This window comes from Bos taurus, chromosome 10 (genome assembly GCF_002263795.3).
Source record: "Bos taurus isolate L1 Dominette 01449 registration number 42190680 breed Hereford chromosome 10, ARS-UCD2.0, whole genome shotgun sequence".
NCBI classification, from domain to species: Eukaryota; Metazoa; Chordata; class Mammalia; order Artiodactyla; family Bovidae; genus Bos; species Bos taurus.
In genome coordinates, this window is record NC_037337.1 from 5,009,735 (window position 1) to 5,033,599 (window position 23,865).

At 49.0% G+C, this 23,865-nt stretch overlaps 2 protein-coding genes across 7 annotated transcripts in view; one reads left to right on the forward strand and one right to left on the reverse strand.

The window, feature by feature from the left end:
- The first annotated feature begins 2,527 nt into the window (after positions 1-2,527).
- KIAA1191 lies at positions 2,528-15,998 on the forward strand. Of its 5 annotated transcripts, none has more exons than XM_005211186.4 (9): positions 2,528-2,737; positions 3,715-3,926; positions 4,160-4,246; positions 7,146-7,324; positions 9,907-10,036; positions 12,037-12,161; positions 14,110-14,216; positions 14,368-14,510; positions 14,620-15,998. In XM_005211186.4, the coding sequence occupies exons 3-9, from the start codon at positions 4,219-4,221 to the stop codon at positions 14,826-14,828; spliced, it is 921 nt and encodes a 306-aa protein (XP_005211243.1). In that variant the 5' UTR covers positions 2,528-2,737; positions 3,715-3,926; positions 4,160-4,218; the 3' UTR covers positions 14,829-15,998.
- Positions 15,999-16,072: 74 nt separating this feature from the next.
- Positions 16,073-23,865, reverse strand: part of SIMC1 (SUMO interacting motifs containing 1) — an 83,664-nt gene continuing 75,871 nt past the window's right edge. For both annotated transcript variants that reach the window (XM_002690410.6, XM_059890731.1), the window contains one exon: positions 16,073-16,906. In XM_002690410.6, coding sequence (XP_002690456.2) covers positions 16,662-16,906 — 245 coding nt within the window. In that variant the 3' untranslated portion in view covers positions 16,073-16,661. The remainder of the gene's footprint in view (positions 16,907-23,865) is intronic.

Sequence of the window (23,865 nt, forward strand, 5' to 3'; positions counted from 1 at the left end):
CTGGTAACAGGAGTGGGTAGCTCAGTAGCTTTGGCCCAAGGGAAGGAATATGGGGAGGTGAGCCTAGATAGGTCACCAGAGTCCGTTTTGATGGACCTTCACTGATATGTCAGGGATGTGGGATGTTATCGGCAGAGGGGAGTCACTGAAGTCTTCATAGGAATCAGATAAAGACGTTTCCAATTTAAGAATATCAGCATGACCACAATGTTCTGGGTAAATTTAGGGTAGGAAGAAATTGTGGGCAGTTGTTTTAGGATGCGATGGCAAAACTGAGTGAAGGGCTCTCTCTCTCCCGTGTGCGTGTGCTCTTTCTCTTTCTCTCTCACTCTCCCTCTCTCTCCTGCTACCTTCTAAATAAAATAGAGCTGTAACACTGATTTGCTTAAGAGCCGTAACACGGTTTGTCCAAGACCTGAGAGCTGTGACACGCCGAGGGCTTTAATGTCCGTCGCTCCAAATCTTTGTTGTGACGAGACAAAGAACCGAGGAACATACAGGGTGCCGTGCTGCTGCTGCTGCTGCTAAGTCGCTTCAGTTGTGTCCGACTCTGTGCGACCCCATAGACAGTAGCCCACCAGGCTCCCCCGTCCCTGGGATTCTCCAGGCAAGAACACTGGAGTGGGTTGCCATTTCCTTCTCCAATGCATGAAAGTGAGAAGTGAAAGTGAAGTCACTCAGTCATGTCCGACTCTTAGCGATCCCATGGACTGCAGCCCACCAGGCTCCTCCATCCATGGGATTTTCCAGGCAAGAGTACTGGAGTGGGGTGCCATTGCCTTCTCCAATGGTGCCATGACTCGGGTTTAACCTGGCTGAAACAACCTCCACATGGAAGAGGCCAAGCACAGCAGGAGCCCAGTTCAGCGAAGCTCCCGCGCTAGAAGTGGAAGGCTACGAAACCCAGCGCAGGGGAAGGCCCATCATGCTGGACACCGGGACAGCGAAAAACGAATTCAGCAGAAAGCTCATGTGGCCCAGTCTCAGATTCCAGAAGACCTCTGGTTAAGGTAAGAGGTCCTCGCTCCTATGGCTGGAGGGGCCTTTACAATCTCTCGTTTCTTGTTTCCTCGAACCTCTGGCGAACAGGCGGGTGGCAGGGGGCACAATTGAGGGACTCTGTGGAGAGGCTACTCCTCAGCATGTCCCAAAGGCGCTATCTGCTGAGCCCCAGTATCTGTTACCCAAGCTGGTGGGGGTTCCTCTGTCCTTTGTCTTCTCTGTGCCAAGAATCAGACCAATGAAACTGTGAGCACTGGTCAGCTATTTAGCAAATTTTCTGGCGGGCTATGAAGGGGATTCCTTGGCACGTTTTTCCCACTGCTTTTTCCTCCTGTCCTTCAGCTCTCCCAGGACTCAAGCCCGGCCAAAACTAATGAAACTCAGGCTCTGATGTCTCATTGCAAAAATTCATTGAGAGACAAAGTGATACGAGGTGGATTTATTAGGATCCAGAGAGAAGCCTGGTGGCTCAGACGGTAAAGTGTCTGCCTGCGATGTGGGAGACCCAGGTTCTATTCCTGGGTTGGGAAGATCCCCTGGAGAAGGAAATGGCAATCCACTCCAGCACTATTGCCTGGAAAATCCCATGGACAGAGGAGCCTGATAGGTTATAGTCCGTGGGGTCGCAAAGAGTTGGACACGAATGAGTGACTTCACTTCACTTTACATCACCTGTAATTGCCTAAGATAAGATTCACCTGGAGAGCTTTTAAGTATTGCAGATTTTTATCCGCGAGTGGTCACCCCAGTAGGGCTGGCATCTGACAGGGAATTGATCATTTTAAAAATAGCTCCATGCGGTTTTATCTCCAGATGGCTGGGGAAATGCTGAATATTCATTGGAAGGACTGATGCTGAAGCTCCAAAACTTTGGCTACCTGATGGGAAGACCTAACTCATTGGAATTGACCCTGATGCTGGGAGTGATTGAAGGCAAAAGGAGAAGGGGGTTGCAGAGGATGAGATGATTAGATAACATCACCAACTCAATGGACATGAATTTGAGCAAACTGCGGGCGATAGCAAAAGACGGGATCTTTACTGGCTGTAGTGTATGCTGTCCCAAAGAGCTGGATGCAACTTAGGGACAGAACACCACCACCACCACCTAGAGGAGGCAGGTGCTGCTTGCTTCCCCTTTTGGTCCTGCTTACAAGTATGAACCCTGCTACTAATATGAACCCAGCAGTTCCTGGAAGAGGGTCCCTGCTCACTTCAGGTCTTCTTAGTCAAAGTGCCTTCACATCTCTCCGAACGTCAGCTTCCCTAAATGAAAAAGGTTTGAGAGTGTCACTTTACCGTGCTATCTCAATCTGTCCTCAGCCTGTCACAGGCCCAGGCATAGAATGCTGGTCTAGGGGCGCTTTTCTTCTGGGAGCTGGCGGGTTCGACACACAGAGCCCTGGCCCCAAGACCCTCAGTGCCCGCGATGATTCTGGGTCTTGCCGTATCGTGGACTACAACTCCCAGCATACTCCAGCCCCGCCCTCATCCTGCCAGGTCTCGCGTGAAGTGACGCCGCCTCGGGAGAGTTTATCAGGGAGGCTGCCGGCGGCTGGTATCCTGTTCTCCCTCCCAGGTTGGCGTCTGGGACCTTCTGTGTCGTTACAGGCACAGCGCCGCTCACACCATGGCTTGGATCCGGACTGCGCAACAACCTTTCGAGAGACGTGGGTCTTTGGAGCCTCTTTAGTCCCAGGCCGCAGGCAGCTCCGCGGCGGCGGCGGACGGAAAGGTAACTGGAGGATCCGGGCCTGGCCCCCCCGGGGGCTCGGGCTCCGCTGTTTAGGAGGGGCCTGGCCCCCATCCCCCGCCAGGCCCGGGCCTGGGGCCTTGTGGTGCCCTCACTCAGGCTGGCTTACTCAGGCTCGGAGCTTGGCTGGACCGCTCTGTGCAGCTTTCGCTCCGCCTTCTGGCGGCGGGGCGGGGCGGGGGTGGGGGTGGGGGGTGTCCTCCCACCGCGGGGTTCCTCAGCGATGACGCCCCCGCGGCCCCGGCACCGGGCCTCGCCTCTACCAAGCCGGCCTAGTCCTGGACCACCCCTGCTCGCCTTCAGCTCCCCAGCCTCCTACTTGCCTTGCCCCGGGGAACCTTCATCTTAAGCCAGCCCCTGCCCCTAGTCTCCGTAACCTTTCTTAGCCTCGCCGGGTGGAAGAGGCGGTTGAGTCAGCCCAGGCCTTTCGCGTCTGGGTGGCGTTGTCTTGCATCTGGTAAAGGAGAAGTCAGCGCTCTGCGGGCCGCGGGGAGGGCCGGGCCCCGGGAAGTGAAAGGGGAGGTGGCCTTGTCGGAACGCTCCCTGGGCTCCGAGGTTGACGGAACTTTGGCTTCTGCGATGCTCTTTACTTTGCCGTCTGAGCTTCATCAGGATGGGGGGGGGGGGTGGGTCGGGGGCAGTGTAGCAAGTTGAAAGCAAATAACGGCTCCCTCAGAGCTTTGTTTGAACTGCTCGGTGAAATGGGGCTGAAATCTGCCTTACAAGATGGGCCACTTATCTGTGACCTTGGACAAGTCACTTCTCCTTTTTCGTTTCTTCTAAAGTGTGAATAAACAATGGACTGCTGCGAGGGTTAAAACACGAGATAAGCGTTGTCTGAATGTCGGTCAGTACTAGCAACAAGGAATGAATTTATTGACTTGATCCCTAGCCCCTTGCCGTGGGTCAGGTTATTTTGACCCTGAGCCCTAATTTACTGAAAACTGAAATGAGTATAGTATCTCTTTTTAGGTTGTTATGGCAAAGACATGAAACACAGGGAGATGTTTGGCAGACTCTGCAGGGCTGTGCCAACGCTGGTTGTTTGTTGTTCTCAGAACCTCTGGAATGGATGGACTCTTCCTGAGCAGCTTTGCTAATTTGCAGCAGCTGGACGATGTTCCTCATTAATACCTGCCTGTAGGCATAATCGTCACATCATCTCTCTCTGGTAAGGGGACCTTTTCACTGTGCGTAGTGTCTTTGTCATATCACGGGTGTTAAGATCAGTGACGGTATGCTGACTCCTTTGACTTTATCCTTTTTTTTCTCCCTTGGCATGTTTGTCGCTCATCGGCTCTTTGACGTGTTAAAGCCATAAAGCTCTGTGCCTGTTGGAAGAACAGCATTGGGGCTAGTCTTTGGTGCTCGCTGTAAGAAAACACCCTTTGTTATTTTTACTAGGTGGCGGGGAACTCAGCTCAAAGTCTGTGTAGGAAAAGCGCCTGGATCCCAGTCTTTCAATGGCTTCGAGACAACCAGAAGTGCCTGGTAAACTTAGTTCTTTTTGATAAAGTTATGTTTTACCCTTTAAGGTTTTAAACTAGACAGAAACCACTTTTTCTGGACCAGATGTTAGTAGTTACTCTCTGCCATTTAGACTTACTATTTAAATGATGCCAATCTATTATCTTATTAATATAATCCTAGTAAATGATTAGTATTATCTTATTATCACATTAAATTTTATCTTATTAACCCACCCAGGGTGTGAACCCAGCATCTAACTTGAAAGAGTACCCTTATTGCACTTAAGGGTATGACAAATTTGTCACTTTCTTATGTATCAAATCAAAATTCAGAAAAGTTCTTGTACCAAAATGACTTAAACTCACCCCTTTTATTGGTGAGGAGGAGGTAGGAGATTGGGAGGAATGAAAGTCAAAGCAAAAAAGACACCAGCCTGACTTCAAGGCAACTTGAACTTAGTTATGAGAATATTCAGTGCAACATTTAGTGAGTCCTGGGTTCTTTACCGGGTGGTAATTTCTGGGTTAGTGAAGTCATTGATCCTTCCCTGGACTGTTTTAGTGGGAGGGGTTAGTGATTTTAAAAGTCTGAATCACTCAATGTTTAAAACAAATTTAAAATCTGTCCGTTACTATCCTGGCTGCTCTGGGCCTTCGTTGTGGTGCAGGCTGCTCTCTCCAGTGCGGCACCTGCAGGCCTGCCTTGGTAGCTGCGGCCCGGGTTCTCTAGCTAAGGCCCGGTAATGTGTGGGATCTTAGTTCCTGGCTAAGGGTTGAACCCGCGTCCCCTGCACTGGAAGGTGGGTTCTTAACCACTGGACCACCCGGGAAGTCCCTGAATTGATTTTTGATTCTCAGTATAGATGATAGTGCCTGTCTCTCAGGGTTACTGTGAAGATCAAACATAAAATAAATGGAAATTGTGAAACAAAAGTTAATATTGAGTAGTTACTTACTGCCCAGAAAAATTTTTGTTTTCTATTTATGGGAATATGTGTGAAAGTCGCTCAGTCGTGTCCAACACTTTGCAACAGACTATGGAATTCTCCAGGCCAGAATACTGGAGTGGGTAGCCATTCCCTTCTCCAGGGGATCTTCCCAACCCAGGGATCCAATCCAGGTCTCCCGCATTGCAGGCAGATTCTTTTCCAGCTGAGCCACTAGGAAATATATTTCCTCATAAATACTACCTGACTTTATTATTTTTAGGAAGGCTATTGGGATGTCTCTAAGATGTTTGTGAAATTGCTCCCAAATTAAGTGGAGGGATAGGAGTCTCCCTTCTGTCTTTCGATACGATTCATCCTGAGTCTCAGACTTCCATCAGCTTGTGCTTCAGTTTGTCTTTCGCTGTGGTTGTGCTGACCGTAAACTCCCCGTGGGCGTCTGGGCCCCAGGGTTGCATGCACCAGGTTGCTGCTTGTGGGGTGGGTTGCATGGAGGGTGTGACTGCTGGCTGATTTCACCTCACACTTGCTAGTGGGCTGTTGTTTTTAACTGTTCTGTGCCTCAGTTTCCCAGGCTGGAAAAGGGGAAGAATATCTGCTTAATGAGGATTAGAAAAGATGAGGGATGTATGCTTGACAAGGAAGGGTACTTGGTGATTGTCATTTGCTTACGTGTTTGTTTTGATTGAGATAATCCACATACCATACAACTCAGCCATTTTAAAGTGAACAGGTCAGTAGCGATTTTTAGTGTAGTGACAAAGTTGTGCAACCATCACCACTAATTCCAGAATATCTTCCTCACCCCCAAAAGGAAGCCTTGTTCCTGCAGTAGTCAGGCCTTATTCCCGCTGTGGCTCCTCCCTCCACCCAGCTCCAGGCAACTACTAATCCTTTCTATGGATTTGTTGGTAATTGTTACAAATCGTGATAATAAGGGTAACTGCTTGTCCCCCTCTGTTTACATAGAATGTCTTTGCTGGTTTGGGACTCAACTGCCACACAGGTTGATGTCTTGGAGAGAGTGGTTGTGTAATTGTAGCAAAAGGAAAATGTCAGCCTGAAGGCAGGATCTGGCATTAGTCCTGTTTGGAAAGGATCCGCAAACAAAGTGAACTTTGCTCCCTGGTCTGGCAGAGCTGAGCGCGCCCGTGAAGTGGGAGCCTGCGTCAGGGTGGGGCGTTCCAGTGGGCGGGAATAGCAGGGTCAGCTGGCAGTGCTTTGAGAGACGATTGTCAGTAGCTTCTGGATGGACGTTGCCTCTGCTCTTTTGAGTCATAGGAAACATTTGAGACTGTTTTGGACGCTGCTGGACACCCAGCGTGTCGGGCATGTCATTGCTCTTGTTTTCTGAGGAGATGTAGGAAAGGCAGGATTTGCCACCTCTGAGCCTTCATTTACTCATCTATAGTATAAAATGGGAACAAGACTTCATGTTTTTTTGTGGGGGGGTGCGGGCCATGAGGGTTGTGGAATCTTAGTTCCCCGACCCTGGATTGAACCCGGGGCCTCAGCAGTGAAAGTGCCGAGTCCTAACCACTGGACTGCCAGGGAATTCCTAAGACTTCACATCCTCATTTTCGCCTGAGTTGAGATGCTTGGGATTGCCACGGGGGCGCTTCTGTGGCCTAAAGAATACAAGCTTTGAAATCAGGTGGGTTTGGGTTTTGATTCCTTACTGCACTTTGAAGTTATGTGACCTGGCTCAGGTAAATTGAATTGTTTGATTTGCTAATCCATAAAGATGGATTAGGGCTGCTGTGTGGGTGAAGTGGAGAATCCAAAGTGGCAGGCCGAGAGGAAGGGCTTTGTCCTGTTTGCTTACCTTGCCTGGGTTAGCTCTTCCAGAACCAGCTGCTTTTGCTTTGTCCCAGAAGAAGTGTTTCAGAGCCTTCCTGCCTACAGACGAATTTATTTAAAGCTACCAGTATGTTCAGCTGGTGATCCCATCCTCACCGGTGTCTCTGTTCTTAGCTCTTGAGCCTAGTGGGCCTCTAGGCAAGATGTCCCTGCCCATCGGGATGTACCGCCGGGCATTCAGCTATGATGATGCCCTCGAGGACCCTACGCCCATGACTCCTCCTCCATCGGACATGGGCAGCATCCCTTGGAAGCCAGTGATTCCAGAGCGCAAGTATCAGGACCTCGCCAAGGTATCTGACCCTGCCGAGTGCTGCTGGCAGGCCCCACCCCTTCCTTTTCCTTCCTCTGCTCCCAAAACTGCCGGTGGCTCCCGGCACCCAGCGAATGGGGCACCCGCTCATCTCTGTACGTGGTACTGTTCTCTGTGGGGTTGGTAGGCCTCTTTTCCTTTCTCACTCAGAACTAGAATGGCCATGTCTTCTCCCATTACCCGCCCTTGCCATTTCCACAGCATTAAGTCCAAGCTCCGTAGTCTTGGTCTGGCTTTGCATGATCCTGGTCCTCTGAACACCATGCCCCCCACATGCCGTGATCCAGCCTTGCCACTTACTAAGATTTCTTGTACTTAATAGGGTGTTTGATGCCTCTGAGTCTTTGCTTGTCACTGCTCTGATTGCCTGGAATAGTCCCAGTCCCCGTCCTGTCGTTCTGTTCCATCTGCCTGACAAATGGCATCTTTTGAGTCTTAGCTCGATCTCAGTCTTTTCTGTGATCTTTCTCTGTCCTACCAGTAAACTGTTCCCCTGCTTTTCAGGTCTCCGGTGTCCTTGACCCTGTCAGCACCCCTGCTGTGTTAGGCACCCTCCGTTAGCATCCTGGGGGCAGGGCCGCGTCTGATCTGCACCCCTCTGCAGCATCTGGTGGAGGGCGTGGCAGATGTGCTGCGCCACTCCTCGTGCGGTCCTGTCTCGGGCACCGGTCCCGTGGCGACCCCGGGGAGCTGCCTCCTCGCCGGCCCTCCTGCCGCAGGCACACGCGCCGCTCTGCGCTCGCAGCCCTCTGTGCAGCTGGGCTCACGGTTCTTACATGCTGGCTGCAGGCATGTCACTGGAGCCTCTGCTTCCTGACTGTCTCTCACCTCTGACTTCCCACGACCAAGGTGCCAGAAAGGTGGTCGCGCTGCCTGAATGAGCTAGGCCTGCCCAGTTCGGTGGCTCCTCCTCACCTGCACCTGCGGTCGAGCTGCAGTGTGGTCGTATGACAGCTCGGGTCCTGAGGGCAGGTAAAGCCCCCGTGTAAGCGGCCCTGGGGGTGAGCCCCGAACAGCCTGTGCCCCGCCGTGAGCCTGGCCTCACCCCCGAGCCAGCGTCTCGTGTGAGAGATGACAATACTTTTGTCACGGAGCTGCTGTGGGGATTAAAGAAGAGACAGCGGGGAGGCTTGTCCAGTCTTCTGTGTGGAGCCAATGCTGTGACTGCGGCTCCCAGCCCACCTCTCTCAGTAGAGCCGTGTCTGAGCCTTCCTTTCTAATGGGGGTGCCCCGCTCACCCACGCCCGCCCCGTCAGGCTCTCAGAATGGGGCGCCTCTTGCTGTCGCCATGAAGGATCCCCTGCAGCTCCAGGGCACGTTCCCCCACATTAGCCATCTACCAAAATCTGACCCAGTCAGTTGTTGAGGTGGAAGCGCTCTGTGTAAAAAGTGCTGGCAGTACCAGCAGAGAAGGGCCCTGGCAGCCTGCCTGTGGCGCCGAAGCAGCAGGCTCCCAGGACTGGAGCAGGAAATAAGGGCGGCTCCTGATGGGGCTTGGGGCTTGGATGGCGGCCCACCACCCTCTGCACCTGTGAAGGCTCCCGCTTGCTTCATGAGGCAAAGAACGTGCATCCAGTCTTCGGCTGTGCCCCAGCTGGGACAGCTGACGTTTGGAACAGCCGCTGTCCACGGGGAGCCCAGCCCGACTCTGCGTGCATGCTTCCGCTGGTCCTAACTCTCTACGCCCTAGGCATCCACATCCCCACCCGCAGCTGTCCTCCCAAGTGAGGAAGCAGAGGTTTATTTAGGTTTTACTTGAGTTAGTTAGATCGTAGCTGAGAAGTTTAAATCCTATTTTGTAACAGGGATACAACATTTCAGTACTCCCTTCTTCTCCCCTCCTTTCTGACCATCTTTCCTCTCAGCTCCTTTGGAGAAGCAGAGAATAAAGAGGAAGCCCACTTCTCTGCTTCCAGTCAGAGCTGAGCACCGTGTCAGGTACTGAGCTGAGGGAAGGCAGCATGCTCCAGCTCGCTCGCGTGAAAGATGAGGCGCTATGGAGACTTTCTGGTCTGTTTTAAAAGACCATTATTGGACCTTTAGAGCCATGGCCCAGAAAGTGTGGTCTCAGAACCTGCAGCATCAGCATCACTTGGGGGTTTGTTGGAAATAACGTTCTTGAACCCTGACTCAGACCTCCTGAATCCCCTCTGGGTGGGGCCCAGCAGTCTGTTCAATAAGCCCTCTGGTGGATGCTGGCAGGATGTCGGCAGAGTTCCAGAACTACTTAGTAGATGCAGTGGTTCATCATGCAAAAGCAGGGATGGTGCTCGGGACACAGTCAACGCTTAGTAATAGGCGTCTGCATCCTTAGGGCCTTGGTAATATAGTGTATTGGACACAGTCTGGGACGACAGTAAAGCCTAGAGCTTCAGATTCTGGCTCTCCCACAAGTATATAAATACAGACTCTTTGTATCAAGTCATACGTGCTGTCTCTGTGCATCTAACCAGGTGGGGATGACAGCCCCCTTCACGTGTTTCCTCATGGATCTGATGGCTCCCGAAGGGGGGCTGAGGCTGTGACTCCCGTGTCTGCTCACGTACCCCGTCCCCTCTTGAGCAGGTGGAGGAGGGAGAGCCCAGCGTCTCCCCGCCTGCCCCGGCCCCGCCGCCGGCCACTGACAGTGCAGAGAAGGCCCCTGTGGTGAAGGCCAAAGCGACCCATGTCATCATGAGCTCTTTGATCACAAGTAAGCCTCTGCGCCCTCGGAATAGAGTCAAGTGGGGCGGGGGAGAGCTGAGTCCCCGCATCAGCTGCCAGGGGCTCTGCACGCCCGCCTGCCTCAGCCTGTCCTCAGCGAGCCCCGCTGAAGCCAGCCTGGCTGCCCAGGCGGCACCAGTGCTGAAGCTCCATTGAGGCGGGAGGTTGACCCAGTGCTCAGCATCGTGGTTCATTCAGGGCACTACCGCCGCTCTGTTGCTACAGCCTTGCTTTCCCCTGTCCATCAGTGTGGCCTGGGGCAAGTTGTCTTAACTGTGGCAGCTGTTTCCCCTCCATGAGGTGGGGGATCTGGCCGGCAGTAAGTGGCAGGGTTAGATAGCACAGTGTCAGGGGCCAGGGGCTGCTGCCGCTGCCGTCTCAGGCTCTGCTAGAGGAGGAGACCCACGGAGCCATCGCCCACCTGCCCCGCACTTACTTTTTTAAATTAAATGGCTCAGAGTTGTTCCTTTCCCTGGACCTTGAGGCACCAGTCTTTAGTCTTAAGAATATGTGATTTATGGTCCTGATAAAACTAGAAACAAGATAGCCTGAATTAAAAAAATCCTAACAAGTTATCTGAACTCAGTGGTTCTGGAGGGTCCTTCTAGTTGCTGTGGGAAGTTAACAGTCACTAGATACAGAGTCCTGCTTGTCAGCAGCAGCCTCTGCCAGGGCAGGGCATGTTGGAAGTCAGAAGCCCTTGTTCATGTGCTCTGGGAGGGCGTCAGTTAGTCTTGGGCAATTCCTGAAGAACTCACCTAGGAACCAGAAGTTCAAACTCTTACCTGGACTTTTTTCTTATTCACACAGAAATGCAGTGTTTGAATCAGCAGCTACTACTTGTATTTTGCAACCTTGAGAATGTGTCCTGGCAGTGTTAAGAAGCTCAGTCATTGTTCTTTCTGTGCAGTAGAACTTCTTTATTGAAAATAGAGGTTACCAACAGCATAAAACATCATAGAACCCCAGTATATATTATTATCACTCAGATACTTATTTGGCTTAGTTATGTCCACCTGTAAGTATATTTTTATATAATTGCAGGTATAATAAACCATTTTATTTTTTTAGTTAATACTGCCATGAACTTTTGATGTTGCTATAATCTTAAATTTTTTTTTTTAAGCCGCATTTAAATTAGTGTATTGTATTCACAAAGAAGTCCTTTCCTGCTTTTAAAATTTTAAGGTGACTACCTGGCAAGACTGGAAAACATCCTCATACATTTAGTGTGTGTGTGTTTTCCCTTGCTTCTGTTTCTGATGGAAATAATCTAGCCCCTTCGAAGGGGAAGAACTCAGTCCTGAAGGACCTGTGGCGTCTGCATTTTGGTCCACAGCTGCCGCATTCTCACCCATGAGGGGTGTATTATGTAGAGTGGACAGATGAAGCAGGAATTCCGCTGTCATCCAAGGCATCACTGACACTGATGATGAGATAATCAGATGCTGTGCCAGGCCCCGTGGCGGGCAGCTACGCACACCGTTGGAAGCACTGAGTCAGTAGACCTTGGCCAGTTCAAGGCACATTATTCTCTCTGGTTCGGATCTTACCGCTACCCTGGTGCCGTCTGGCCTAAACGTGGCTTGGTTTCTCTTTGGGCAAAGGTCTTAGAGAGGGTGGTGAGTCTCTCCGAGAAAGCTTTGTATTGGAGAGCTTGCACTGTTTCTGAATGTCAGCTGCCTTCTCCGTGTTGCATTTCTAAATATTAATACAGACAGTGTCCTGGGGTACAAGTGAGGACAGTAAGGAGTGCTTCCCTGGAGGCTCCCCGGCTGTCTCTCTAGCTTGTGTCAGGGAGGCTTCCTTCTGCTCAGAGGGGCTTTGTGGGAGATTCAGAATTGCTGCGATGCCGCCTGTCTGGGGGATGCCCTCTCAGACTGCCGGTGTGAGCTCTTGCTCCCGGGGAGAACGGTAGCTATCTGTTGATCTCCCCCAGGTTGCGATGGGAGGGGGGATGGCCATGACTATCATCTCCTCTGTCCCCAGAACAGACCCAGGAGAGCATTCAGCGTTTTGAGCAACAGGCAGGGCTGCGAGATGCTGGCTACACCCCCCACAAGGGCCTTACCACTGAGGAGACCAAGTATCTTCGAGTGGCGGAAGCACTCCACGTAAGCTTGTTCTTAGGAACTGAACACAAACCTCGTCATTTACAGCCTGAGCGTGGCTGTGGTCCAGGAGCTCCCAGCTCAGCTAGTTGGGGGTTGAGGAGAGGGGTGGGAAGAGGCTTGAATGAGGAATTGAGAGCTTGTTTAGTCCCCCTCCAGGGTGGTCGCACTTTAGCTGAAAGGTCCGGGGCTCTCAACCTCATTGTTTCTGCTTATCTGCCTATAAAGCTTGGGTTGGAGGGTCAAATGAGATTCTGGGCTGATCGTGTGAGCATGTGATGAACAACAGAGCCAACACGGGTCACTCTGTGTACTAGTGGGTGACCGAGGGTGAGAAAGGAGAGTTGGGAACCTCAACAGAGGTAACGCTGGGTGGGAAGGAGTGCCAGGTTCTAATTTAATTTTTAAAAAATTAAAATAGGGTAGAATTGGGATGATTTTGCTCTTTCATTTTTAAAATTGGAATGGATAAAGAATTTTCGGTAAGGCTTTTGTTGTTTAGTCACTAAGTCATGTCCGAATCTTGGCAACCCCATGGACTGTAGCCCACCAGGCTCCTCTGTCCATGGGATTTCCCAGGAAAGAGTACTGGAGTGGGTTATCATTTTCAGTTTCTCCAGAGCATCTTCCCGAGCCAGGGATTGAACCCACATCTCCTGCACTGGCGGGCAGATTGTCATTGAGCCACCTGGGAAGCCCCTTCAGTAAGGTTAATAATGACCAAATAATTGTATCAATAAAATAGTTTTAAGTGATTTTCTTTCAGGGACTATCACTTTATAATTAATGCTGCTTTTATCAAGCACTCATATTGACTTCATCTTACTAATCCTCTGACATAGACACTATTATCTGTATATTGTAAATGAAGAAACAGGGGTTTAGGGTTATGTATTTAAACATCCACAGTATCTGAACTCAAATCTCTGGATACCCTAGTCCCTGTGGATTCTTTCTCATATTCCAAAATCTTCTGAGAATCTGGCTCCTGAAGGGGCGTACTCAGAGGCATGTTATACAGTATACAGACAGAGGAATAATGTAGTGTTCGTGGCCTGTGGCAGAGATACAAGACCCTGTAGACGATGGTCGCATTTTGTAATGAGTGTCCCAGATGACTTTTGCACACTACACATAAAACTATGATGTGGGGGAGTCAGGGTTAGCTTGGTGTTCAGCTGAAGCTCTCAGACAAGACAGATGCTTCTGGAGAGGAGCACTGTCAACCTTTGACACTGAGAACTTTCCAGGGTGTCATTCTGAATTCAGTTGCCCAGTTCACTCCATGTACCCATGGGACTGCATCTGGCACATCCTCTGCATCCTGGCCATAGGAGTAGAACATGAGGATGGCTGAGATGCCAGCTCACACAGTTTCCCGTGCTGAGGATGGAGAGGATTCACACGTGGGCACTTAAGCGTAGCCTGGGCATTGGCATCCTAGCCACGGGGCATGGAGACGTGTGGAAGCCATGGCCCAGGAGCAGTGAGACAAGCAGGCTTGTCTCCCCGGGGAAAGTGCTGGTCTGTGGTTAGGCGTCTGTTTACTGCACCCAGAGCACCGGGTGGCTGGGTACGGGCGGGCGAGGTTCACAGAGGGAGCGTTGAGCTGGAGAGAGTGGCGTGCCGAGGCAGGAGGGGTGCTGAGGGCCCACTGCGGGGCTTCTGGCTCCTCCACTTACTGGCTGTAAATGTGCGGACGTCAGAAGCTCTGGTGTGAAGTTAGTACAGAGGTGTTTGAGATGTATTTGATGAAAACATGTTTTTAAAAGACGGCCTTTTACCTAGCATGGCAGAGCCTGAAGAATATCTGGCCTGTGATCCAGATGGTGCACCTGTTAACATTTCCTTTTCCTGAAGTTAGTGTGAAGCAGGTTGTTTACACCCTAACTAGCTGTTTTGTATCTGCTCTGACTTTTACAAAGTCTCTCTTCTTAACTCATGTGAGCAGAAACTAAAGCTCCAGAGTGGAGAGACAGCAAGAGAGGAGAGGCAGCCGGCGTCCACGCAGTCCACCCCGAGCAGCAGCCCCCAGGCCTCCCCTAAGCAGAAGAGCAGGTGAGCACCTCAGCGGGCCCAGCAGCCAGGGGCTCAGCCCGAGGCTTCCGAGTCAGGGGCAGGAGCTGGCGGTCCCTGGCCTCAGCAGGGAACACTTCTAGAGCTGGAGCAAAAGGATGTGTTACCTGGCATTTTATCCTTTCTCTTCCAGAGGCTGGTTCACTTCTGGTTCTGCCACAGCCTTACCTGGCCCCAGCCTTAGCACCATGGATTCTGGAAGCGGGGATAAAGACAGAAGCTCGGCCGATAAATGGAGCCTCTTTGGACCAAGATCCCTCCAGAAGTCTGAGTCAGGTAAGGCACCCTCTTCACTAAAGAAAGCAGCGTGGCGGGCATTTGACCATGTATGCTGGTAACTGCCGACAGATCTTGAAATCATCTGCTCTGTGGTTTACTTCTGCAGGAGGCTTTGCCATCCAAGCCTACAAAGGAGCCCAGAAACCTTCTCCAATGGAAGTGATGCGCGCACAAGCCACCCGAAGGGCGGAGGAGCCAGCAACGTTCAAGCCGCCCAAGATGGATATCCCAGTTATGGAAGGGACGAAACAGCTGCCACGGGCCCACAGCCTCAAACCCCGGGACTTGAATGTTCTCACACCCACTGGCTTCTAGAGCTTTCTGTCCTGGGGACTCTGCATCAAGGGTATCGAGCCCAGCTCCCTTTACCTTGGCTCTGACATAGGAAAAGTTTTGTCTTTGTGAAAATCAAACTGAGGCTAGATGGAGACATAATTGGTTTTTGCGAAACATTAGTGCAAAGCTTGTCCTTGTGTGGAAAAGCCGTTTTGTATTGCTTTAACGTTAGACTAAACTTGAGCAGTGGTATATGGGGACCTCCCCAAAACTTGGACCACTGCTTACTAGGTGACTGTCTGCGTTGTTCCAAAACCAAGGCTTCAGGATTCCTTCACCGTGTCCAGGTGCGCATGGGGACCATGGCGTGGGGATGTCCGCGGACTAATACAGGTGACTTCGGCCCTCACAGCTGTGCTGGCGCCGGTCTGGTCAGTCAGGGAACCCAAGGCCTGCTTGAGATCTGGGTACAGCTAGGAGCCAGCCCCGGCAGGGACCCCCGGTTTGTGCTGGCACCGGCGTCTCCTCACGTCCTGGGGGACCTCGTGGGCCCCTGTGTCCCACAGCCAGCCCTTGCTGTGGTACCTCTGGGGCCTGTGCTGTGGGAGGGGTGCTTCTCTTCTGCGTGTCACAGAACAAACACTAGTCTTAACACAGCCTTTGTTGCACTTTAAAGTGACATTAATTTAGCTTCCATTTGGTTGAAAACTTCCTAAAGGAGAAAATTCAGTCTACTGGCTTGCTATAGATAAATGGATGTTAAACTTTTTAAAAGAGGTGGCAACTGCAGTTCGAATATAGTCTGGAGGTTCATGTGAAACTAGTGTCACTCTATTTTGATTTTCTTGTTCAGGCTAGGGCTTGAAAATGTTTTTCCTGGGAGGCAGGAGAATTAAAAAATTTCTGTATGCAATCATTTTCCCCTCAAATGAGCCTCCTACCTCTGTACACATACCTCGCTGAGGAGAGGAACCGGGGAGGCCACTCTCATTTCTCTTCACTGCACACGTGCAGCCACCGTCTTGAGCGCTGTCTCCCGTCCCTGCTGTCTTTTGCTTTGGACGGTATTGTGTCTACACAAGGAGTCGAGCTGACCTTCCCCCAGAGACCCTGGAGTCTCAAATGATCAGAATTAATTTATTCGTGTCTTCCGTTATGCTTGTATCTCTTACTTGTTTTGACAATAAAAATCCTTACTACTTTCTCAAATATAGATGGAGGTTTTTTTCATTGTTATTCCATTCTGCCTGCTCAGTCATGAAGCCTAAGTACGATGAACTTGGTATTTTGAAACACCATTGCCTTTTTATTGTATCCTTTCCACATCAATTCTTTTGCAGCACACTCAGTATTTTTGTTTCTATCCCCCTTCATTACACTAGGTCTTAACAGACTGGCCACAAATAGGCAGCATCACAGGTCCAACATAGGATGTTTGTTTTCCATTAGGGAGACAAACATCTTTCTCTTTTGAAACAGGTTCTCAGTACCTTGAATGACGTAACATTGACGTCTCGAATTTTTTCAGCACATGGATTCTTTTTTTCACATCTTGAATGGAAATGTTAGACATATAGTGCATACAGTATTACCTGTTTCAAAAAAGTATACATAAATAATTTATTAAAAAATATATACACCGTGTGTATTTAACTCATATCTGAGAAGAGGCTAGGACAGGGTTGTTAAAAAAAAAAGATGTTTACTAAAGAGTTAGAAAGTTATCATAGCCTACAGATAAATAAGGTAGGTTTGGTCCTGTTAGATTTTAAACTACTTTCTATACTTCTGGGACTTCCAAGCAGTTGGAGGTGGACTTCAGGAGGTATTCTCGGTGTTCAGTGCCTCGGACGACCTTGGGCTGCTCTGGGCCTACGGAGAGGCCTCCGAGTCGGGGTTCAGGTCTGCGGCAAAGAAGAGCAGGAGCCTGAGGAGGTGCACCTTGTCCTGCAGCTGCGGGACGAGCGGCTCCCCCAGCATGCGGACCAGGCGGCTGCGGAAGGCCTCGATCTGCTTCTCCACGTCCACCACGGAGATATCGTCTCCCTGCTGGGGCTTGGGCTTGATTCTTTTGATTATTAAGTCTTTCCGGTCAATCACTGAGCTCCGCAAGTGCTCTGCAAGAGGGAAAAAGTCAGAGGCACTGTTCTGTACGACTTTTATTCTATGACTGGGGAAGATGGAAATTTGGTAGGTAGGGTCTAGGCAAAGATTTGTTGACGAGTGACTAGGCTACAAGTCAAAGGCCCATTTCTGAAAGGTCCTTTGTTCTGGTTCTCTCTGGACCTCAGGTTTTAGTATTAAAAAAAAAAAAGCCTTGGTTTTAGTTCTTTTTCCTTTGTTGATTTAGACAACGAACCTATATTAAATGAAACTATTTCAAATGGATATAAAATGGAGAACTATTCTTTGAAAAGAATTGCAAAGAAATACTAAGTTTTACGTGGTAAGTTTGTCCTGATTTTGGTTTATTGTAATTCTATTTAAAAGAATCCATTTTGTATGTATGGCAGGATAGACCAAATGAATAAATACATTCGTGTTGTTGAGAATAAAGCAAGGGTTCTCACTGTGGGAGAAAAGATTGAGTTAAGGAACAGGAAGAGGAAGAATTCTGTGGAAGTGGAAACAGGTATCAGTATGGACTTTTTTTTTAATTACATAATTTACTAGCTCTTGTCAGAAAGGGCCTAGAAGCAATAATAACTGATGGCTGTCCCAGTAGCAGTCAGCATGCTCAGCACCTAGATCTTGGTTTCAAAATACTATTTCCCACTCCCCACTAAGAGATGCCAGAACTCTTGGCAAAAAGGCTGATTTTAGGATCATGGCAAGGAAGTTACAAGGTGAACCTGGGACTTTTTTTCATAAGAAAGTAAGGGAATGCTTAGAAACTAAGGGGGACACGTTAGAGAGTTCCTGTTGGCCACATTTTGAACAATATGATGGTAAATAATGGCAAAAAAAAAAAAAAAAAAATGGGACTATTAACACACTGAATTTTAAAATGTCCCAAATCCATAGTAAATAAGAATGAGTGCAGGGAGAAGGGAAAGGTCATTTTTACCAGAAGGCCAGTTAAGAAATGTAGAAGGGATACATAACTAGAAAGGGACCATTTTTTCAATCTACTAAATCAATTTAGTAGTTCACCAAATGAAAGGCTAAACAGGATATTGAGTCTCAAAGTTTTACCCTCTGGGAAGAAAACACAGGAGAAATCTCATAGACACTCCTTGACCATATGGTCCAACTTAACATCAATGAGACCAAACTGATGTTCCTGCCTCTTGATGTAACGCACTGGAAAGGGGTGGACACCCTCATCTCTTCTGTGTTTTTGCTGCTCATGAGAGAATAGCTAGGCAACCCCAACTGTGCAGTGTTCTATGAAATAACTGACCTGGATTCTTCAAAAATGTCCCATTACGAGAGACAAGCAAAGGCTGGCAGCTGTGCTAGATGGCAGGAAGCCGAAAAGCACACCAACCTAGTACAGCGTGTGATGTCTGACTGAATCCTGACCCAAAGCAAAACCAAACACCAGTCAAGGGTATTACTGGCACATATTAGGTAACATTGTATCAAGGATAAAATCAGTGGGATAATGAATAGTGGTATGTAGGAGAATATTCTTAAGCTGAAGTATTTAACCATGAAGGATTATGATAGCGCAACTTACTTTTAACTGGTTCAGCAAAAAAAGTATGTGGATAGATCAATAGATAAGCCAAATATGGCAAAACATTAACAGCTTCTGAATCAAGGTAAAGGTTATATGAGTGTACATCATACTACTCCTTAAACTTTTCTGTAGGTCCAAAAATAAAATGCTGGGGGAAAGTAAAAACTTCTAAAGGTATCCATTACAAAACCATGAGTCGGTCCCAGCAGGGCTCTGGAAGTGTGTGGAGTCGAGGCCCAGGAGCACAGGGTCACAAGTAAGGCAAACGGAGGGAAGGGCCCTGCAGGCCTTGAGTCCGGGTGCACCAGAGACCATGCCAGCGTCATTTCTCCATCTCATTTATAAAAGGGGGCGATGGCACCTTCATTAACGGTTACTAGAAGGACTGAACTACAGGGTGTAGAAATTTGAGAAAACAATCAACTGAAAAAAAAAAAAGTGTAATAGATTGTAGAATATCCAAAAAGTCTGGAAACAGGAGGCACAGCAGCCCTGAGATGTCATCATAGGGGCATTTCAACATTTAAACAGCGTTTACAGTGAGCGTCTACCCTGCCTCTGGGACAGGGCTAGGCTCCGGGGAGACAGTGCGATCAGAGACCTGGGCCCAGCCCTCATGGACTGACGTTCTAGCTGCAGGAAGCCTGACAGTGAACCAGTCAACAAAGACAGTTGTGGTTTTGGTGAGTGCAACCAAATAAACTGGGTGCCGTGATAACAGGAACACTGAGGATACAAGGGAAGCGGCGCATTCTAGTTGGGGAGGGCCTCTTAGTTGAGTCCCAAAGGATAAGGAGGTAAGCATGCAAAAGTCTAGCGGAAAAGCAGTCCATGTAGCAGGAAAAGGTACAAATGATACAGGAAAAGCTTGTTTGGAAAACTAGAGGTTAGAGCTGGGTAGTAAGAAAGAAAACAGGACTAGAAGAGACTGGCAGGCAGCCTGGGTCACAGACCAGTGTGGAGTTTGTCTTCTGAAAGCAAAAGGAGGTATGTGGAATGTTTTAAGCAGTGAAATGTGCAATGCTTCAGTCTGCTACTTGGGAAGAATGGTCACAGGGGACAAAATCCTTTTAGTAGAATTTGATTTTCTTAAAGCATGTGCTACTCTGAAAAACATGAAAATGACTTCAAAATAACAAAGAATTGGCTGCAAAGAGAGGGATAGGGGAGACTTGGGAGCAAGAGGAACTTGGAGTCTATTAACACAGGAAGTTCAGAGAAGCAAAGGTTAGCAGTGCCTACCTACCCACCGCCCAGGGGGAGGAAGTCCTGGCCAGTGGACTTGAACCATCCTGGCCCAGCCGGCGGGGGCCTTGGATTTTATGCTTCAGTAGGGATGAGAGTTCTTACCGCAGAGGTTCTTGGGGTTGTTGTGTGAGGCAGTCTTTGCAAAGCGCTTATGTGGCACAAGGCCTGGCTCGAGATACTTGGGCTGGGCGTGCGGTTACTAGTCTCTGGGTCAATACTAGGGCTAGCGATTATCATGTGTCAAGGTCATTGTCACCGGGGCCTCTGATCTAAAGGTCACATGGAGCCCTTTACCGTCTCTGCAGCTCTTCCATGTACCTCCGTGTCAATACCGGCCGAACCCTGGGTGTATCTTCAGCCTCGACACCCCTGGCCTGTCACACCCTCGTCACCATTGCCCTCCCCGATCTCTCACGTCCTCAGCCTGTCCGCCACCCATCGGGCCTGACGTCAACCATCTTGCTGGGTTCCCTTCACTTGGGAATCAAGGTGAGTGAGCTCCCTAGCCGGAGGGCCCTTCACGCCCGCTCCTGTCTAGGCCCGCGGTCTTGCTTCCCGCTCTCCCCTTGCTCACTGAATCCTAGTCCTACTAGTCTGTTCTGTGTTCCTTGGACTCACTAAGTAGCTTCTGGCCTCAAGGTCCCTGGACATGCTGTTTCTTCTTTCTGGGAAACTTTGCCCTCCCCATTTGCCTGGCTAATACCAGTACTTCACATCTTAGTCTGAGTATTACTCCTTCAGGGAGGCCTTCCTGAGTTCCCCCATAAACAATTTAAGTCCCACTTTTTCCCTTCACAGCATTTATTTTCATTGCAATTATGTTACTAGTGTGATGGTTTGTTTCAAGCCAATCACTTCACTAGACAGTTAAGCTCTAGGAGGGCAGGGGCCATGTTAGTTTTAGACACTGAAGTTTTCCCAATGAACCAGACACAGAGGAGGTGTTGGGTAAATATTTGTTGTCTGGATGAATGTATGAACTGAACTGATTGTGCCTGAGTCTGCTTTTCTCCACTCTGTGGATGAGGCTCCTTGCAGGAAGGCTGTGTGTGAGACTCTCCTTGGAATGAACAGGTGTCTGACTTCCGCATCACCCTCAGTGGCCCAGAGTGAAATTCAGGAAAAGCATTTTGTTCATTTAAATACCGTATGTTTAAATTCCTAGATTCATAGCTTTAAAGTATATTCTAATTACTCACATGCATCAGGAGAACTCACAGCATATGGCAACTCGTTATTTTGCTGAGGCTCGGACTTGAGTTTCACGGGTGTGAAACTGGGGTGTGGGGGCTCGCTTCCCTCAGCTCAAGTGACAGCCCAGCATCCACCTCTCAGGGGCTGCTGTGACCTCTATGGGAACATTTACAAAATGTGGGGGTTCAAGATACATTGCTCCCCAAGGTCAAGGGTCAGTATGAAAGTAATTTAACCATGTATAGAGAGTTTAGAAAGTGGGCATCAGAAATTCCTTAGAACCTCATCTAATCTCATCTGGGATTTCACAGAAAGTTAATTTCCTCCAGTGTGTTTCCGCCATCCACAGACTCTGGCAACAGACCTAAGTTTGAACCCTGGCTCTGCCTCTACTTTCCTCTCAGCTTCTGTTTGCCCATGTGTGAAAGGGGGTTGGTACTCATCTCACAGGCTTACTGGGTTAGATAAGCCAGTGTATATGAATTTGTCTATGCTCCCTTCCTCTCTTCCTCCTTAGAAGTTCCCATAAACAAAGGGCAAACTTGGACTCCCCAACCTCTTTCTTTCCTCCCCAACCCTTGGAGTTGGACAACTGTGTGTGTGCTCAGTCGCTTCAGTCGTGTCTGACACTCTGCAACCCTATGGACTGTAGCCCGCCAGGCTCCTCTGTCCATGGGATTCTCCAGGCAAGAATACTGCAGTGGGTTGCCATGCCCCCCTCCAGGGGATCTTCTCCACCCAGGGATCGAACCTATGCCTCCTGAATTGCAGGGAGATTCTTTATCTGCTGGGCCACCTGGAAGCCCATTGGACAACTCTGGCTGACCTCAAAACGCACTCAAATGACGTCCTCCCCCAACTTGAACTGGGCAGAGATGACTACGGAGCTGTCACAGTAAAATGCCTCCTGATCAAGACACTGACTATTTCAGGGAACCATTCAGTTGTGTTTTCTGCAGGACACTCTTCAAACTTCTGGTTCTAAATATTTCTTCTCCTTCTTAACTCTTTTCCAAAGAAGCTGAAAAGGATGCTGCCGGGAGCCGGCATATTGCATATTGAGTGCATATTGCATATTGAGTGCAGCACTTTCCACAGCATCATCTTTCAGGATCTGGAATAGCTCAACTGGAATTCTATCACTGCCGGGAGCCAGCGTGAGGAACTCCGCCCATGACAAAGGTCATGAGGAAGGAGGCTCGTCATACGCAAAGGCGGGACTGAGCTTCAGGAGTCCCCCTGGAAATTCTTGAGCATCTACCCCCAAAACCAGAGTCTGCCTACTTTCTGCTTTGTGCTTTCACCTACACCTCTGACTTTACGGGGGGCTGTCCCCCACTACCTCTCTCTGAAAAAAGAGTTAGCTTACAGTTCCAGTTAATAATTCCTGGGTGTGACAGTGTTTCAACCTACAAACTCCTTTGGAAGTCCTCTAGCCTGCCTGAATAGGTTTTTCCGGCCACATGTGATTGCTCAGAGCCTCCCAACTGTGAGAGGCAGGAGATGTTCTAAACTGTCTAAACACAGATTCCTTTGAGTAGTTAAAAGATTGATTAGAAATTGTATTGGTGAAGGGTTTTTCACTTATTGGGCCAATGTTTGCTGCTAAGTCTCCATACCCCTTACCTACTGTGTCCTTGGCAGTGTATTGATTGATATAATGGGTGTATAGAAATGTAAGTAGTAGCCTCAATGTTTGTAACCTTGGACCCTTGAGTTAATTCTTTTCTTGATTGAGCCCACCTCACCTTTGCCCTATAGGAATGCAGCTTTGTCCAATGCTTTTTTGGAGGCTGGTACCTGACTTTGGAATAATCACCTTTAGAGAAAGATAAGTTTCTTAAAATGTTAACAGGCCTCCTGGCCAGAAGATGATGCAATTCACCTGAACTTTTGCATATGATAAGTTTGAAAGCCTGGCTTCGATTAGGACCAGGAACTGCTGTCCCTGCATGACTCCACCCCTTCCCCCATTATCCTCTATGCACAACTTAAGGTATAAAAACTACTTTGGAAAATAAAGTGCGGGCCTTGTTCACCGAAACTTGGTCTCCCCATGTCGTTCTTTCTCTTACCTTCTGGCTGAATTATTCAGCCTCTTTTCTCCACTGAATTTCCTCACTGAGCTAGCCTTATTCTATTACTCTTTATATCTTTGATAAATATTTAAATAAATAGGTCGCCTATGCTGTCTCTCCTTCGAATACCCTGGATCAGCTGGGGCTGGACCCCGGCAGATGCTAAGGATAAAACAGGATTGGAATACCCCATTTATTCTTGGTCAGTATACACTGGTCTGAGAGCTTCCTCTCCCTTATTCAAGGCAGAAGAGAATATTCTGTAATAAAAGTAGTCCCATGTCCACCTTAAATCACTATTGCCCATGACCCAGGTATATTCCCTGGGAAACAAACCAGAAATGAACAAATATTAAAGGTGAACTTTAAACAAAACCAAGCTGCTTTAATATTAAACTTTCTGCTAGATCTCCAAAAGAAACAATTACATAAACTTCAGTGAGGCTGAGGACACATGGAATTTGCCTTTGGGGCTTTGTTCTTAAAAGGACATGTACCTTTCTTTGAGCGTGTTAAAAAATGCACAAGCCACACAACCACACGTCATGGCCTTGACAATGCTCTGTTATGTTTTAGTTACAAGGGTCTGAAGCAGAGAAGACCCTGTAGCATACTCCTGGCCTGGCAACAGGCAGCCTGACAGTCAGCTAGCATTGACTGAGCACTTTCTGCTTTATTTCATGCTGCTGCTGCTGCTGCTAAGACACTTCAGTCGTGTCCAACTCTGTGCAACCCCATAGGCAGCAGCCCACCAGGCTTCCCCATCCCTGGGATTCTCCAGGCAAGAACACTGGAGTGGGTTGCCATTTCCTTCTCCAATGCATGAAAGTGAAAAGTGAAAGTGAAGTCGCTCAGTCGTGTCCGACCCTCA

Bases quoted from the DNA above. Each gene is read 5' to 3' on its own strand.
- KIAA1191 (XM_005211186.4), top strand. From the start codon at position 4,219: ATGGCTTCGAGACAACCAGAAGTGCCTG. The intron at 7,325-9,906 runs GTATCTGACCCT...TCCCCTCTTGAG, and splicing joins AGTATCAGGACCTCGCCAAG to CAGGTGGAGGAGGGAGAGCC. The intron at 10,037-12,036 runs GTAAGCCTCTGC...CTCTGTCCCCAG, and splicing joins CATGAGCTCTTTGATCACAA to AACAGACCCAGGAGAGCATT.